The sequence below is a fragment of the Alternaria arborescens genome (assembly GCF_004154835.1).
Source record: "Alternaria arborescens strain FERA 675 chromosome Unknown contig_14, whole genome shotgun sequence".
Lineage (NCBI taxonomy): Eukaryota > Fungi > Ascomycota > Dothideomycetes > Pleosporales > Pleosporaceae > Alternaria > Alternaria arborescens.
In genome coordinates, this window is record NW_021167869.1 from 525,522 (window position 1) to 540,278 (window position 14,757).

At 50.1% G+C, this 14,757-nt stretch overlaps 7 protein-coding genes across 7 annotated transcripts; 4 read left to right on the forward strand and 3 right to left on the reverse strand.

Annotated features, from left to right (window-relative positions):
* Positions 1-472: 472 nt before the first annotated feature.
* On the reverse strand, positions 473-985 carry AA0111_g6652 (hypothetical protein; the record flags this gene model as incomplete). Its single annotated transcript, XM_028652898.1, has 1 exon — positions 473-985. The coding sequence occupies one exon, from the start codon at positions 983-985 to the stop codon at positions 473-475; it is 513 nt and encodes a 170-aa protein (XP_028505740.1).
* A 1,292-nt stretch (positions 986-2,277) lies between these two features.
* On the reverse strand, positions 2,278-3,057 carry AA0111_g6653 (hypothetical protein; the record flags this gene model as incomplete). Its single annotated transcript, XM_028652899.1, has 2 exons — positions 2,278-2,647; positions 2,807-3,057. 2 exons carry the CDS (start codon positions 3,055-3,057, stop codon positions 2,278-2,280), a joined length of 621 nt encoding a protein of 206 aa, XP_028505739.1.
* A 531-nt stretch (positions 3,058-3,588) lies between these two features.
* AA0111_g6654 (hypothetical protein) lies at positions 3,589-5,874 on the forward strand (the record flags this gene model as incomplete). Its single annotated transcript, XM_028652900.1, has 1 exon — positions 3,589-5,874. One exon carries the CDS (start codon positions 3,589-3,591, stop codon positions 5,872-5,874), a length of 2,286 nt encoding a protein of 761 aa, XP_028505734.1.
* A 1,129-nt stretch (positions 5,875-7,003) lies between these two features.
* AA0111_g6655 (hypothetical protein) lies at positions 7,004-7,289 on the forward strand (the record flags this gene model as incomplete). The annotated part of the gene is made up of 2 exons (XM_028652901.1): positions 7,004-7,156; positions 7,212-7,289. 2 exons carry the CDS (start codon positions 7,004-7,006, stop codon positions 7,287-7,289), a joined length of 231 nt encoding a protein of 76 aa, XP_028505733.1.
* A 1,271-nt stretch (positions 7,290-8,560) lies between these two features.
* AA0111_g6656 (hypothetical protein) lies at positions 8,561-9,419 on the reverse strand (the record flags this gene model as incomplete). Its single annotated transcript, XM_028652902.1, has 2 exons — positions 8,561-9,290; positions 9,337-9,419. The coding sequence occupies 2 exons, from the start codon at positions 9,417-9,419 to the stop codon at positions 8,561-8,563; spliced, it is 813 nt and encodes a 270-aa protein (XP_028505736.1).
* Positions 9,420-9,845: 426 nt separating this feature from the next.
* AA0111_g6657 (putative efflux pump) lies at positions 9,846-11,765 on the forward strand (the record flags this gene model as incomplete). The annotated part of the gene is made up of 5 exons (XM_028652903.1): positions 9,846-10,160; positions 10,218-10,567; positions 10,620-10,848; positions 10,912-11,410; positions 11,458-11,765. 5 exons carry the CDS (start codon positions 9,846-9,848, stop codon positions 11,763-11,765), a joined length of 1,701 nt encoding a protein of 566 aa, XP_028505735.1.
* Positions 11,766-12,380: 615 nt separating this feature from the next.
* On the forward strand, positions 12,381-14,558 carry AA0111_g6658 (hypothetical protein; the record flags this gene model as incomplete). The annotated part of the gene is made up of 1 exon (XM_028652904.1): positions 12,381-14,558. The coding sequence occupies one exon, from the start codon at positions 12,381-12,383 to the stop codon at positions 14,556-14,558; it is 2,178 nt and encodes a 725-aa protein (XP_028505810.1).
* Between the last annotated feature and the right edge of the window lie 199 nt (positions 14,559-14,757).

Sequence of the window (14,757 nt, forward strand, 5' to 3'; positions counted from 1 at the left end):
CATCGCACACTAACCGCATAGCACAAATTCCACGAGATACCACTTCCACCAAGCCATTGGGTCCACTCCGTAAGCTCATCTGCGTGACATAGAAACGCTGTCCCTTCACTTCCCGGAACGCCGATATTCTCAGTCATCTCTACAGACCTTTTCGTCGAAGATGATTTCCTTTTCTAGGCTGACTACCTCCAGAAAATTCACGTCCTCGTATTCCACAGTATTCTCCGCCTGCCTCCTATGACATGCCGCACCGCAAAGTTCAGGGTGGCCTCTATGAACCGCAATCTGGCGAGGACAAAGGTAAACTTTGCGTGTTCGCGGAATAACACGCCACTCTTCGGTTTTGTGGACGGGAAGAATCTCTGGCTGTACTAGACCGATGCTTTCGACGCTGCGGACAGTCGGGTTCGATGTTTTGACTTTGATAGCGGTGAGGTATTTCTAGATATGCGTTAATACCATTCGAATTTGATTAAGACATGCAGCATGCCTTATCTTTGATCCACTCATGTAGTGTGTCCATCTGAAAGTATAGCGCCTCTGCTTGCAGGCGATTGTATAGGTCATAGTCAAAGCCGTTCATCTTGCTGTAGAAGAGAGGAAAGACTTCAGGACGACGCATGAAACGAAGAAGATGCTCAAAGAGATCAGGGTCAGCGTCCATGAAGTATGAGCCATCCATCTCAGGCTCCCACGGGCCGAAACGGCCGGAGAGCTGCTGCTCGAACCAGCCAGACTCAGCCTTCAGCGTGTCGCGTGAGACTTTGAACTTGCGACCGCCAATATCGAACGTAAGATGTTTTGGGTAGCCAGCAGCGACAATGATTGCTTGAATGCTGACATTAGTGAGGTCGACGAGATTGGTAGCTGTGGTGGATTCAGCTTTACCGTTTTGCTCGTGGTTGCCGTCTTCGGTACTAGTGGGCGCACTCGTATCGTCAATAGTAAGAGCCGCCATCGGAGCGGGAGTGTTTCCGAGACTCATTCTGCCGATTAGTGGAAGCAGTGCGCGATGTTGTGGTTCTTGTCAGTAATATGAGTCCTTGGACGCGAGGTGTTCGCTCTCAAACTCGCTAGCAGATTCATCGCTCATTGGTCGGGTTCAGTCAACGAAATCGATAATTTGGAATCTTCTGCGTAGATGAAATATAGTGTATGAGGCAAAGATCATTTGCGTCACTTCGAAGCCGAGAACGAGCGTTTGCTAATGACATTCCAGATCTGCTCAAATCCATGACCTAGAGCCCATGATCGCTCCGCAGATTGCCATTATAAGAATGAATCATGATAGTCGGGTATCAAACTTTTCGGCAATAATCTTTTGCGCCGTTCAAGGTTCATGCCATGTCTGCTCCTCCTATATTGTCTTATGACTCTCATAATACCTAAGTCTGTTCGAACAGGCACCTGTCTCACCGGACTACACAACATGCCGTATGTCCGCGTATCAGCCGTGTAGGAAGTCAAGTATGAATGGTGACAATGCAAGCTACAGCTGTCCTTTGATATACCCTTCTCGCGCCTGCCAAAGCAACTCATCTAATTCAGCGTTTCCAACCTCACCATCACCCACTACACTTTCTGTCTCGGCGCTATCACAGCACCCCGACCACCCATACTGCAACTTAACCCATGCAGCATCCCATTGACTCGGTTTGAACCACAACAGAATCATCTCAAACCCTTTGTCATGGATCGTGCTATCCCTGTACACCGCTACTGGGCACTCAGCTTGATTGCCTCTCTGACACTTATCATTACCCATGATGTAGCTATTATAGTGCATAATGCCTTAAATTCGATGTACGAGGTCAGAAAATGACTCACATAAGCTTTTGGCTAGGAGATACCTACTGTTGACATCGTACGGCGTATCGAGATTCAGCATCCATCCGTCTTTGGATTTCCCATAGAGAACGGATTTGGTGAAAGAGCGACCGCTAAATTCATATTTGGCAGCTATGTTGACGTCATTACAAAGCTCCGCAGTCGTCACACTAGGGTCAGATTCGCGAGCACGTGCGAGAGCGATGGAGTAATCTGTGAGCTGTAGAGGTGGAAGTACGGAGTTAGCGCATATCTCCATGCATCTTGAACAGTCGCAATCTACCTTCATGCAGTCGTAGCGTACATATGTATCGCGGTCGGATCGTCTATTTGTGGGTGTACGAAGTCAGCATATGTCTCACGTGCGGTTCGTAGAGAGACACTTACTGTTGCTCGTGCATCATTCCTTCACTGTTTTAGCTTCACGACCTTCAAGTTTTGGATGGCTGTTTACGTACCCATGACATGGCCGAATTCATGTGCTATGGTCTGAACGCTAGCCTCTTCGCCAAGCCACATGTCCAAATCCCATGGCTTCCCAGGAGAATCACCCATTCCCACAGTAGATGATGCGGCGCGTTTTCCCGCACGATCATCCTTCCAGATGGCGACTGTTTTGTATGGAACAGCCATGTTCCACTTACTATCGAATGGACTGTTCACGTCGATGCAGTACATGGGTTTCTTCCGAGGATCAATCCATTCCGAGAACATGATCTTATGACCACTAGCCTCCGAAGCCTTACCACCAAGCGCCGTGATCCAAAGTTCGGTGGCTGCTTCCACTTTCGCAATGTTGGCTTTGCGATGTTCTTCGGTACTAAATTTAGGCATGCAAAGTCAGTGTGTGTCTCATATGCAGTCAGTGCAGGAAAACTGATGACGCAGGGTATCTTGAACCAATGCTAATTTTCATAGGGTTTCGGTGGAATGGCTGTCTCGGACGACAGGCTGCCAGTCAGCATGCAGGAAAACTTACGGAAAGCAATATGGTATGACGGTGAGACCCTTGACGTAGAGGTCTGTCCATTTCTTCGGTCCGCCGCTGCCCTCGTGACCCCAGATAGATGAGGCGCCTGATTGTACCCCATCATAGCTTCGATTTTCAGTCTTGTTAGACGGGGGTAGGACGGCGCATGGGCCTGAGAAGATAGGCGGTTGTTGAGGAACAACCACCCCTAGGACCTGCATGGCAGCTGCCGCGAAGATTGGGAGGTATATGAGACTCATCCTGGTTGTCATACGTACGGTTGAGGAGGTATTCATAGGAACAGAAGCGTGAAGCAAGATGTGAAAGACTTTAAGCTAGTGGAAACAGAGGCAAGCATATAATCAGAGTCGTAGAAAGATAGTACAGTGTTTGTTCTATGCGCATTGACCATACCCGTACTTGTTTTGAGCTGTAGTGATCCTACACGTGAAAGAGGCTTGCTAGTACGAAATAGTTGTTGGTTGCGCAAGGATCCCGTATGTGATCCTCCAATCACTGGACTGAGCACAGTATCAGTGGTGGTTTGAGTGGAGCGACGGTGGGCTGTCGGATCGCAGTGAAGGTGAGGCTGCCACCAGATTTCATACCATTGTCACTCGAGTATACTCCGCATCTAGTCGCATTAACTGAGGCGCAATAGAGGGCTAAAGACCTTGTTCTCGGCAAGAGAACGGCGCTAGAGATATTACTTCTTATCAAACAGCAGCAACACAGATTGACCATCACCACGACCAAAAGCCGTGATTGGCGCGCTCATAATCGAAGTCGAGATGGCGCACTCTCCATCCAACTCAGGGATCAAAAACGTACGCGACTTCTTTGCACGCGGCGATAGGGAAAATATCTCTCCGGAGCTCAAACAAGCACTGTCGTTGTTGCAACTATCCGGCCTCGACAGCCTCGAAGAGCGCTTTCTCGCAACTGCTGCATTTCTAGAGCCGTGGGCTGTGTTCCGCGATTCGATCTTCCTGTTGCGACCGGATGCAATGCCTCGTGCGACAACGATAGCTAGAGAAGACCGGGAGGATGGCATCTCGCGCACAGACCTATTGTGGTTTTATACACAGTTCGATGAAGGGATACGCCGGTACGATCCACGTGCGAACAAGTACAGTGGGGAGTACACAACTGAATCAAGTATTGATGGTGTGATCGACAAGAGCAACTGGAATGTGCAGGCGTACGAGAAGCATCTCTTCGCTTGGCTGCTGCAGGTATTCAAGGTTGGTAAATCACGCAACCCATGGGGCTTTGACTACTTTGAGCTTCGCAACATCTGCATTGCCTGGGAAGCGGTCTTCGTACCGATCATTGACGCAGTCCGTACTTCCTACAGCATCAGAGGCCGACGACACTACGGTCGCCTTGCACTCTACATCGAAGAACGATGCCCATCTGGTCTTGCATTCCCAAAGGGCAATGTGATAGTACCTGAAGGAAGCCTGATATCGCCCACTCCGTACCGCATCATTTCTTTACCGAAGAAAGTCATCCGCGATGATGGCGATACATTTCAAAAGCGTGTTCAAGGGGCCGGCATGCTTACACGAAAGCACTACGACGACACCGAGAAGGAGCTTCGCGACGTGTATCCTCAGTACGGCGGTTTGGTTGAGCGACCCAAGTTCAAACACAAGATGGAGGAGTGGTTGAATGAGCAACGAGCACGAGCAGACCGTAGGAAGGCCGCGGAGACCAATGGTGAAGTGAAGAGTTTCCAGCCCCAGATGGTGAACCGGCACGGTAGTCGGAGCCCTATAAAGAAGGGCTCTCCCACCGAATACCACAGCAAACGAAACAGAGACGGTAACGAAAGCCCGATCAAAAGATACTCGGATAGTATTCGTCGCTCGCTGTCTCGTGGCATGTCTAGAACGGCGTCAAAGGAAGAGCCGAAGAGTCCGTTGCACGGTGTGACACGGCAAATCCATATCCCTGGTGAAGGTCCAATTCGCCGTGCGTCTAGCGCCCGAGACCTCTCGTTAGGTGAGAGTTGCATGAGTCTTGCTTCATTGGAACCTTCCGATACGATCACAGTCACACCATGGCCACGCCCCCATCCAGAGCACAAGCCATCCAAGCAAAACGTCTTCAATTCAACCCATCACTTAGATTCTTCTAGCCTGTCACACAACCCCCAGACCGGACAAACACACCATGATACGGATGTGTCAGAGTTCTCGTCCAAGGGCCATATGGGTGCCGCACCGCAACCATTACCCCGTCAGTACCAACATGAAGAGCGGGCTACACCACAGGTGTTAGGAAGCAGGGCTTACGCAGATGTTCGGGTGCCCAGCTATGAAGGCAGCGGTTGGGATGACGAGATCTCGTTGACGAAGCTTCACACTGTACGTGAAGGCGCTACTGATAAATCGCAACGCATTCAGCCTGCAAAGCCAGCTACAAGGGTACCCGTTCCCATCAAACCAGCTCCGTATTCTGGCGATCTTCGTGTTGGCGTAAAGGACAGCCATCTCAGGGGGATACCTAAGCCTCTTCCTTGGCCAGGCACTTCTCCGCCTAAAGCAACCGCATGGCCGGCGATGGACGAGCTTATTCCGTCCGTTCCCTCTGAGGGTTCCGTGCGACAGAATAGTACTCGGGATTATGTCAGCGGTTTCCGTCCTCAGCAACTTGTGCGCGATGAGTCCGATCGCAATATAGCCCGTATCGTTTCGAAGGAAAATATTCGCTCCGTACTCAGACATAACTCCCTGAACAGCTCAGCCGAAGATTTGACTCAGCCGCCTCCCGTATCGTTTTTGCCAGGACACAATAGAACCGCGAGTCCTGGCGGTACCAGGCTACAGACGTACAACGCAAATCTATTTCCACGTAGAGAGGAGCGCAAGGGAACGCCGGTAGGAGGTCGTGTTGGAACGGAAAAGAAGAGGGATGCGCCCGGTGGTTCCTACGAGATGGATGACTTCAGCAGAGCGACAGATGGCCAGGGCGTGCAGAACAAGACCGCAGGAAGTGATACACGATACCACGAGAGATATCATGGAATGCGTGCACCTGGTGACCGGTGCAGCTTCGAGAAATGGATCTAAGAGGGCGTTGTCATCAAAACGCCACGCGATAGTTGTGCTGGTCCTTCGGCCTCGGGTAGCTTTATGCATTCTTAAATCACGTTGAGCTTCTGTGGCTGTCATCCTGGTGGTGGGACATGAAGGTTACCGGACCTCATACACACACACTCTCGATTGCGAATTGCTTCCTCGAGTGCTGGGCGATGGAAGGTTGGAGGAAGACATATAAGGTGGCTCGAAACAGAAGATAAGAACTTTTTTTTAAAAAAGAAAAAAAAAGAAAAAAAGATCAAGCTCATAGCAGACAATTGCAGTGGTGTGTTGCGATGTTGTTCCCTGGACTCATGAAGACTACATCCCATGGTTGGCGTCCATACGTTGGAAAGCCTCGCATACGTTGGGCTGGGCACAAGTATGTGCTTGAGCCAGGCGAGAGGTCCGTGTCTGAGTTCCACCACGCAGAAGCGAACGAGATAAGATCGCCAGAGATGTATCCTTGGTTAACAGGACTGATTAGGAATAGCACTCAGTTAGTAATGGACGATATTTCTGACCTGTCCGTGGAGGAGGAAGACTATGGTCGCGAGTATATGATGTACAAAGAATGAGTCGAGTTCATAGAGACTGCCTAATCGTACAAGTCGCATGATAAGTGTTGGTTTCCATGTTCTGTTCCAAGAATAAGCGGTGTTCCGCCGCTTCGGATGTGCTTGTCGGAATTCCGGGCTCCGTGCACACGCCATCGTTGATAAAGATGAACGTTCTTGATTGCGAAACCAAACCAATAATGAACGTTATCACAAATGCGCATATGACAAACATCCCTCTATTTGTAGGACAAGAATACCACTAGTCAGCCATCTCAGCCCGCTTCGGAAGTGGTGGGGAGCGCTATAGAAGCGCTATACCTCCTTAGGTTACGGCGGAATGGACTACCGTCATCGATCCATCGCGACGGACCTATCCGGTGCCACACATCCAATCTGGCGTCTCACATCTGCTTCGACAGCATTCGTTCAACGGGACGCGAAAGTAGCCTCCTGTCAGACTAAATTAGGTGAATGGAACGGGGCGTTATCATCTTGCGGATCAATAACCTCGGTCGCCCTCTAGATCCGCACCTGCTACAATCCGATCGCACAGTGCTAACATGGGCGGTCTACATTCTTCGAAGGTCGAAGAGGTCTGGAAGAGCGACGCTCGACATGCCATGGAGGCAGGAACCTTTTGCGTCGTATGTGGCGGCCCGTTCGATATCGAAGGCGATGTATACAACATCGATCCCAAAGACATCCGGTTTCAGGTAAAACATCCCCCGAGGAAGCTGTTGCGAAATATTAATTCAATACAAAACACAGTGGTTGAACAACCTTCGTCTACTTGGTAGCATGGCCGACGTGGCCGAACACATGGTAGCCAGCGAGGGGTCGATGTAAGAAGAAGCCACGCTCATCCTTTTTCTTCTTCAGCTAAAGTTCCGAGAAGCCCGGTCAACGTTTCCGAACTGCCTGATATTTATCTCTCAGAAATTGCATCCTTCAGCTTGACTGGTTCGGGCTACTTTCGGATTGTCGACGACGCTGGACAAGATGATATCTGGTTCGACGCTCTTTCTTACACAGGCGACCATGGAACATTGTTTCCGTTGCATGAAGGATGCATCGTAACGAGTTGTAGAGTTATAGAGCATCGTTATTCGACAAGAAGGGAGGTTGGACTAGAACCCACTCTCAAGATATTGTATCGACTACTGAGTACTCGCTTCAACCAACGGAAATGCTGCACAGACGAACCAAACGAGACATCAAACGACATCTTCGATCTATGCTCCTCTTCTTCGGAATATGGTGCTAGAAGCGTGTTAGCTTTGAGCAAACTGGATTGGTGGGGTGGGAAATATGATGTAAGGTGCAACAGTACGTTTCTGAAGCGGACCACTGATGATATATAGAAATTTTATACCGACCCCATCGATGGGAAAGGTACTGCGTCCTTTGTTCAAAGGGTATTGCAAAGCTCGCCACGTAGAAGAGATGAGCCAGAGTACGTGTTGAAAGCAACACGTGAACCCCAGAGACTGGAGCGTCTTCCTACAGAAATGATGGACGCTATCTGCAGCTATCTACCAACACAATCCGTCATCGCACTACATCGCACATCGAAAGCACTCGCTCTGCGGATTCCGCTCGACTCTGTGTTCTGGCGGAATAGTCTTCGGGAAGGAAGTCTCCATCCGCATATTTGGGATCTAGACACGAAGTGGATCGAGCACCATCTATCTAATCCTAATGCAGCGCTTTTAGATCCGACTGCATCCTGGGATTGGAAAGTTGCTGCAAAGCTTCTTGCGACGAAACGCTTTTCGATAAGTGGATGCGATGACCGCCTACTTGATGTACCTGACGGCTTTTGGAACCGATGTAGGATCTGGGCTACTATTGAGGAGGCCCTACAGGAGCAAGACACCACGCTCCAGTGTAGAGTATCACAGTGTTGACAAAACACATCCAAGACTGGGGTCCTGAAATTCTCCAGATTTACGAAAAGCCCCCGGTATCGCGGTACCAGTCGAATTCGTGTTGTGAGACCATTCCGACAGCGTAGGGCATCTACTCACGACAAGAGGATTTGTGGAGCTTTGTTCCACTTACAATTTCTCAGTACTATTGCTCCACAACTCTACAGATGTCCAAGATGTCCAACGTGTTTACTTTCGCCGCTCCGCTAGCGATGCGACAAAGTCATGCCAGCTTCCAGCGAAACTCTCGTAGAAGCCGCAGAACGCACTTGTTACAAACAGATACTCTGCTCGCTCGCAAAGCGCTATCGTTAGAGCCTTCACCTCTCCTTGTGGAACAGAATGTACTATGTACGCAGTTCGAGCACGCTTGTACGGCGAAGTAGAAAGCCATTCCTGGTATCCTTCGGTCATAAATTCCTCGTAGGATGTTTCTACAACCACCGTAATCTCGGGCCCAGGTGCTGCAAGCTCAGCGCTTACTGCTGTACCAGGATTATGAATCATCTTGGGCGTTATCAGCTCGGATTGCTCGGCCTTGTTTGAGAAAATGTTCAGACTTGCCATTTTGTTCTCGACGACACCAATAAGAATTCGCGCTCTGCGATCGATAGCATCGAGGTACTTCTTAGCCTCTTCTGAGTACAAATTCACCGTCTCATCGACGAAGATACCTTCGACCCTCAAATGGTCATCCTCTTTGGCTCTTCTACTGTATGTTTCGATGTCCTCTAGAACGTCTTGAACCGGTCGTCTGCAATAGGCTACCCGTACATAGCCCAGGGTTGTAACATTCGGCAATGCATTTAGCCGTGCTATCTCCCGAACATAGTCCTCATTCGGCCACCACGGTGCTGCACCTGGCCCACTATTTGGATTGATGATGACGACAAATCGAACACACGGATTTGCGGCGACGCTGAGAGAGATCAGTGAGAAGTAGGTTAATAGCAGGGGGAAGCTACGCTGTGTAAAGAGGATCCCATGCGCCAACTTGTGGGTAAATGTATAGTGGGAGGAGCACCTTTGATGGAGAGAATTGCGACATGGCTATCGGAATGAGAGTGGTGCGAAGTGGAACAAGTGTCTCTTCCGGACCCAATGGAGTGCTGACTAATCGCCTCCATCCACCAGTCGCATGTTGGTCTTACCACGTGGTATTGGCCGCTGTTCTGCGCGGTGCAAAGACGCGTTCTCCGAATACAACCCATATTCGAAATTGGGATTGTTTGGCGCATCTCGGCGGAATGAAGAATACTGACCTCCATCCTCCGAAGCGCTCGGAGGAAGAGCGTGCCAAGACCTCGGGTCGGTCACAGATATTACGGATGCTTTCATCTATAGGATGGTATATGTAGGAGGAGTTCGCATACATTGTTTATCAACTTCCAGGCGGCTGTTACCACGACACCTTTCCATTTCTAATACAGATATTGACTATACTCCGCAAGCTCAACTACCACAAACACATACAATGGACTCGCATAGAACCAAAACATCAGCTGCGTCTGATACAGCTACGCAGTGTACTAGTGGTGTTACCACACCGGATGTTTTCGCGGAAGAGAAGGAACAGCAGCAGTACAAGCAGGATATGGAGGAAGTCAGATCTACTCACGACGATGCAACCAACAAAATTCAAGAGGAGTATCCTAGTGGCATGCGGCTAGTTCCCATCTTGATCGCTGTACTATGTGCAGTATTCCTTACTGCTCTAGACATGACCATCATTGGCACTGCTATTCCCAAGATCACCGATGAATTCCAGGGCCTCAACATGGTCTCTTGGGTGAGTTTAATACTCTAGTAATACGGACTCGAATTCCATGGTTCTAACTTACTCTAGTATGGCTCCGCGTACTTCATGACATTTGGTGGTTTCCAATCCGCATCTGGTAAATTCTACCGTTACTTTCCGCTCAAGTGGTCATTCCTCGGGGCCATCTTCGTCTTCGAGATTGGAAGCTTGGTCTGTGCCGTGGCTCAGAACTCGACAACGTTCGTCGTGGGTCGCGCAATCGCTGGTGTCGGCTCTGCCGCTGTAGTAACGGGTGCGTTCACTATGGCTGCATTGTCTGCCGAGCCAAAACGACGACCAGCTCTTATGGGCCTTGTTGGTGCAGTATACGGTCTATCTAGCGTCGTCGGTCCACTTTTGGGAGGTGTCTTTGCAGACACGGTGAGCTGGCGATGGTGGTATGAGGCACGTTACCATAGATTTTCTATTCACCAGCTGATGATGGCATAGCTTTTACATAAACCTTCCTATCGGCGGAGCCTCTGGAGCCCTGATATTGTTCACCTACAAGACCCCACCGCAAGTCGTCGTCGTCAAAGCGACTTGGAAAGAGAAATTTTTGCAAATGGATCCTCTCGGCATCGCACTTGTCATGGGTGGCATCGTCGCGTACATCCTGGCACTCGAGAACGGTGGCCAGAAGAAGTCTTGGGGCAGCAGTCTTGTCATCGGCCTGTTGGTAAGTTGTTACTGTACAAACTGAATTTGAGACATATACTGACTTTGTATATCCGTATGTTAGGTAGGCTTCGTGGCCATTCTTGTCACCTTCATCGTATGGGAGATCACCAATGGCGAGCGCTCGATGCTTCCACCCCGTCTTCTCCGCGAGCGCACCCTGTGGCAGCCATCCGCTTTCATCTTCTTCTATTCGTCGGCGTATCTTGTACTACTGTACTATCTGCCGATCTACTTCCAGAGCGTTGACAACCGAAGCGCAATCAACTCGGGTGTACTCAACCTTCCTTTGGTCCTCGCAATGGTGATAGGCAGCATCATTAGTGGCGGTGTTGTATCGAAGACGGGCTATGCTGCACCTTTCATGAATGCAGGCGCTATCCTAGCGACTATCGCTACTGGTCTGATGTATACTTTTGACATCGGCACTGGACTAGGCAAATGGATAGGATACCAGGCTCTTTATGGTATCGCAGTGGGCTTGGGCTTTCAGATGGCCATCAATACAGCTCAGGCCAACGCAACGATAGAGGACATGTCCTCGGCGACGGCAACAGTCTTTTGTACGCCCTAAAAACATATACCAATGGAAAGGACTAACGTGTTGTAGTTTTTCAAACCATCGGCGGCGCATTCTCGTTGACCGCTGCCCAGTCCGGCTTCGTAAATCGCATTATTACCACACTTGCGATCACAGCACCAAACGTGGATCCGCAGGCGGTAATCGGAACCGGGGCTACTCAGCTTCGACAGACATTCAGTACTGAAGATATACCGGGCATTGTGGTGGCATACATGGCAGGAATAAAAGTCGCACTCGCTATTGCGATCGCTTTGGCGGGTGTAGCGGTCCTAGCTGCCGCACTTACACCCTTCAAGAAGCTCAACATGGAGAAGGTTCAGGCCGGAGCTGCGTAATCTTTAAGCACGGGGGCTTGCTAGAGTCGAAGGACACGTTGATGGCATTTGTTTAGTACTTCGTTGCCTATCGAGGAATATAGATTGTGTTTCAAGGAGGTTCATCATCCTAGCTACATGGGCAGGTAGCGTCCCCCTGCACTTGTGTGTTATTTGTAATGTTTACAACCTTCTAAGATTAGTCTCATAGAGTTTAGATGTCGATCAATTCACAGAACGCCACTGAGGCCTTTTCGTACAGCCAGGAATACGCCCATGTCTGCGTTGACTCGTTTGCATGGTAGACCTTGTGCTGCTGTGTGATTGGCCTTTCAGCAACCAATGACCGTTGCCGTACAAATCAGGCCTCCAGACCCAGAGGCACATTTCCCATTCTCGCTGGCCTCTTAGCGACATGTTCGGAGTCCGAGGCTTCTTCCGCCGAGCTGCAGGTGGCTCGGTCACTGTCCCCCGTACTACCTTAGGTGTCAAACTGGTCTCGTATCAACAATTTCGCATTCGATTCCATCGCAAGATTCATCACACCCTCACTAGCGTGCTTCTGCCAGACTTCGGATTACTCTCCTTGAGTGGAGGAATCGTACCTGCCACCGAATCAGGCTAGCGTTGGTTGCCATGGGGCCGGCTGTCAATGACACCGACGTGAGCAGCTTTGAGCCTCCCAGCAAGCGGCGCAAACTTCGAAAGGGCACGACAAGCTGTTGGGACTGCAAAAAGCGGAAAGTGAAATGCACATTCGATGCAACATCAGATACAATATGTGTAGCTTGTCGTCGTCGAAACGCGCCATGTGTTCGCCAGGACCAGCCGGATGAAGTCCTTCTTCAGGAGGACGATAGCAGCCCGTCATTAACATCGCTGCGTTCAGGCGATGGGGTCAACAGGACCTATCCAGCTCCTGCTCTCTCTTATGAACAACTCCTTGAGCGCCTGCGAAAAGCCGAAACATTACTTGCGCAATCTGAAGACTTAAGACACGACTCAGCAGCAATCGACTTTGTGCAACTTCCGACACCCGGCTCTGCTGCACTGACACCGGAACAAAACTTTCTGCAGGCAGAAGACGGTGAAAACATCTCGATCGGCCTACGTCAAACGTTTCCTGCTCAGCGAGACCTCGATCTCCTATGCAGATCGGACCGCAGCGCGACCTTGTATAGCTACAAATGTCTCACGGGATCCAGCAACCTCTTAGAGCACGAATCGTTCGACATTGTCGACGAATTGGCCACGGTCCCCGATGCCTCTACTACACCCCCAGTTCTTATGGCCAGGCATATGCTTATTCTAGCCCTCATGCTGCAGTACTTTCGGTGTAACGGAGCCGATCGCCTATCTGGAGACCCGAATGCTCTCGCCGTGCGCATGGTGGATACGGCTGTTCGCATGGTCATCACCAACGATCAACTAGTAGGCTGTATCGAAGGACTGGAGTGTATAATATACGAAGCCATCTTCCAATCCAACGCCGGCAACCTTCGGCGATCGTGGATAGCTTTCAGAAGAGCCATGGTATTTGCGCAGTTGATGAGGTTGGATACACCCAACCCTCCACCGATCAGTTTCTTAGAGAATAAGCATAGGGTGGGTCCGAAATTCCTATGGTTTCGAATTGTTCATATGGACAGCTATCTGAGCCTGATGCTCGGTCTGCCCCATGGAGGCCAGACTACGAACATGGAGGTCCCTGTCCCTGGAGAGAGCCTGAGCTGCAAAATCGATCGAGCACATACCCTCATCGCACGTGGTATCGTTGACCGCAACCGAGGAGATCCGCATCAAAACATTGAGGCTACCCGCAAACTGGATCGCGACCTCCAGAACGTGACAAAATCCCTTCCTGACAAATACTGGCTTGCACCAAGTTTCACTAGGCTGCAACCCAGCACGAAGGAAGCATTTGAGGAGCTAATACGGCTCCGAGATCAGCTTTACCAGTACAATTTGCTTCATCTTCTGCACCTGCCTTTCCTCTTACATTGCGGCAAGGATTCAGATTTTCATATGTACGCCAAGATAACCTGTATCAATGCGGCCAGAGACGTTCTTACAAGATTTGTCGCGTTTCAAAATTTTCGACCAATCTCGACCCAGTCATGTCACACAGCGGACTTCTTCGCGCTCATGGCCGGGATGACGATTTTGATCGCGCACATAGACAGCTGTCGCTGGAAAGATCATAGTTTTCTAGTACATCAACGACCCGGCGACCGCGCCATGGTCGAGCAGCTTGTCGAAAAATTGGAAGTGGTTTCGACGCAGACGAACGAACCCCTCACAGGCAAAAGTGCTGAGCAGCTTCGGAGCTTGCTCGAGATTGAAAGCGACGCTGCACGTGGGTCGAGTCATACTGGTGAGAGCACTGTCGATCGGCTTGAGGAGGGCTGCGGCGAGCAGTTTCAGCTCTCGATACCATATTTTGGAATTATCAAGATTTGTACAAAAGGCATCACGAAAGAAGGGCCTAGTCAGCAGGCTCCTGGTGCGGACATGCTTGTTGGTCCGTCGTCCTCAAACCTGATGGCTGTCGAGAATAATGTCTTTTCCACCTTTGGTCGGGACATTAGCGATAATATATCATCCGACCTCCTTGCAGCACAGCCCAACACACAGAACTTTCAGACCCTGCAGTCTGGATTGACGTCCTCTGATACAGTCTTCAATACGCCACAACACTATCCTGGACTGACCGCAGGAACGAATGACTGGGCGTTCCAGGGTGTAGATGCGGCGTTCTTTGATTCGTTGATGAAGGGAGTGGGTGATTGGGAAGAGACACTACTGGGAATCTGATTGCCTCTATCAATGATCGTGTCTGTGACACATGTTCCACATTTGCTTCTACATGGAGAGGGATTATGATAGTATAAGTGCCACGTGTTCAATCATCATCCTCGGCGACAGTGCGCTGGCTTTCTATGTGGTGTGCTTAAAAACCAAAACCGTTGAAACAACAAGAGGTCGACGGGCAATGGTTCGATTGACCAAAACG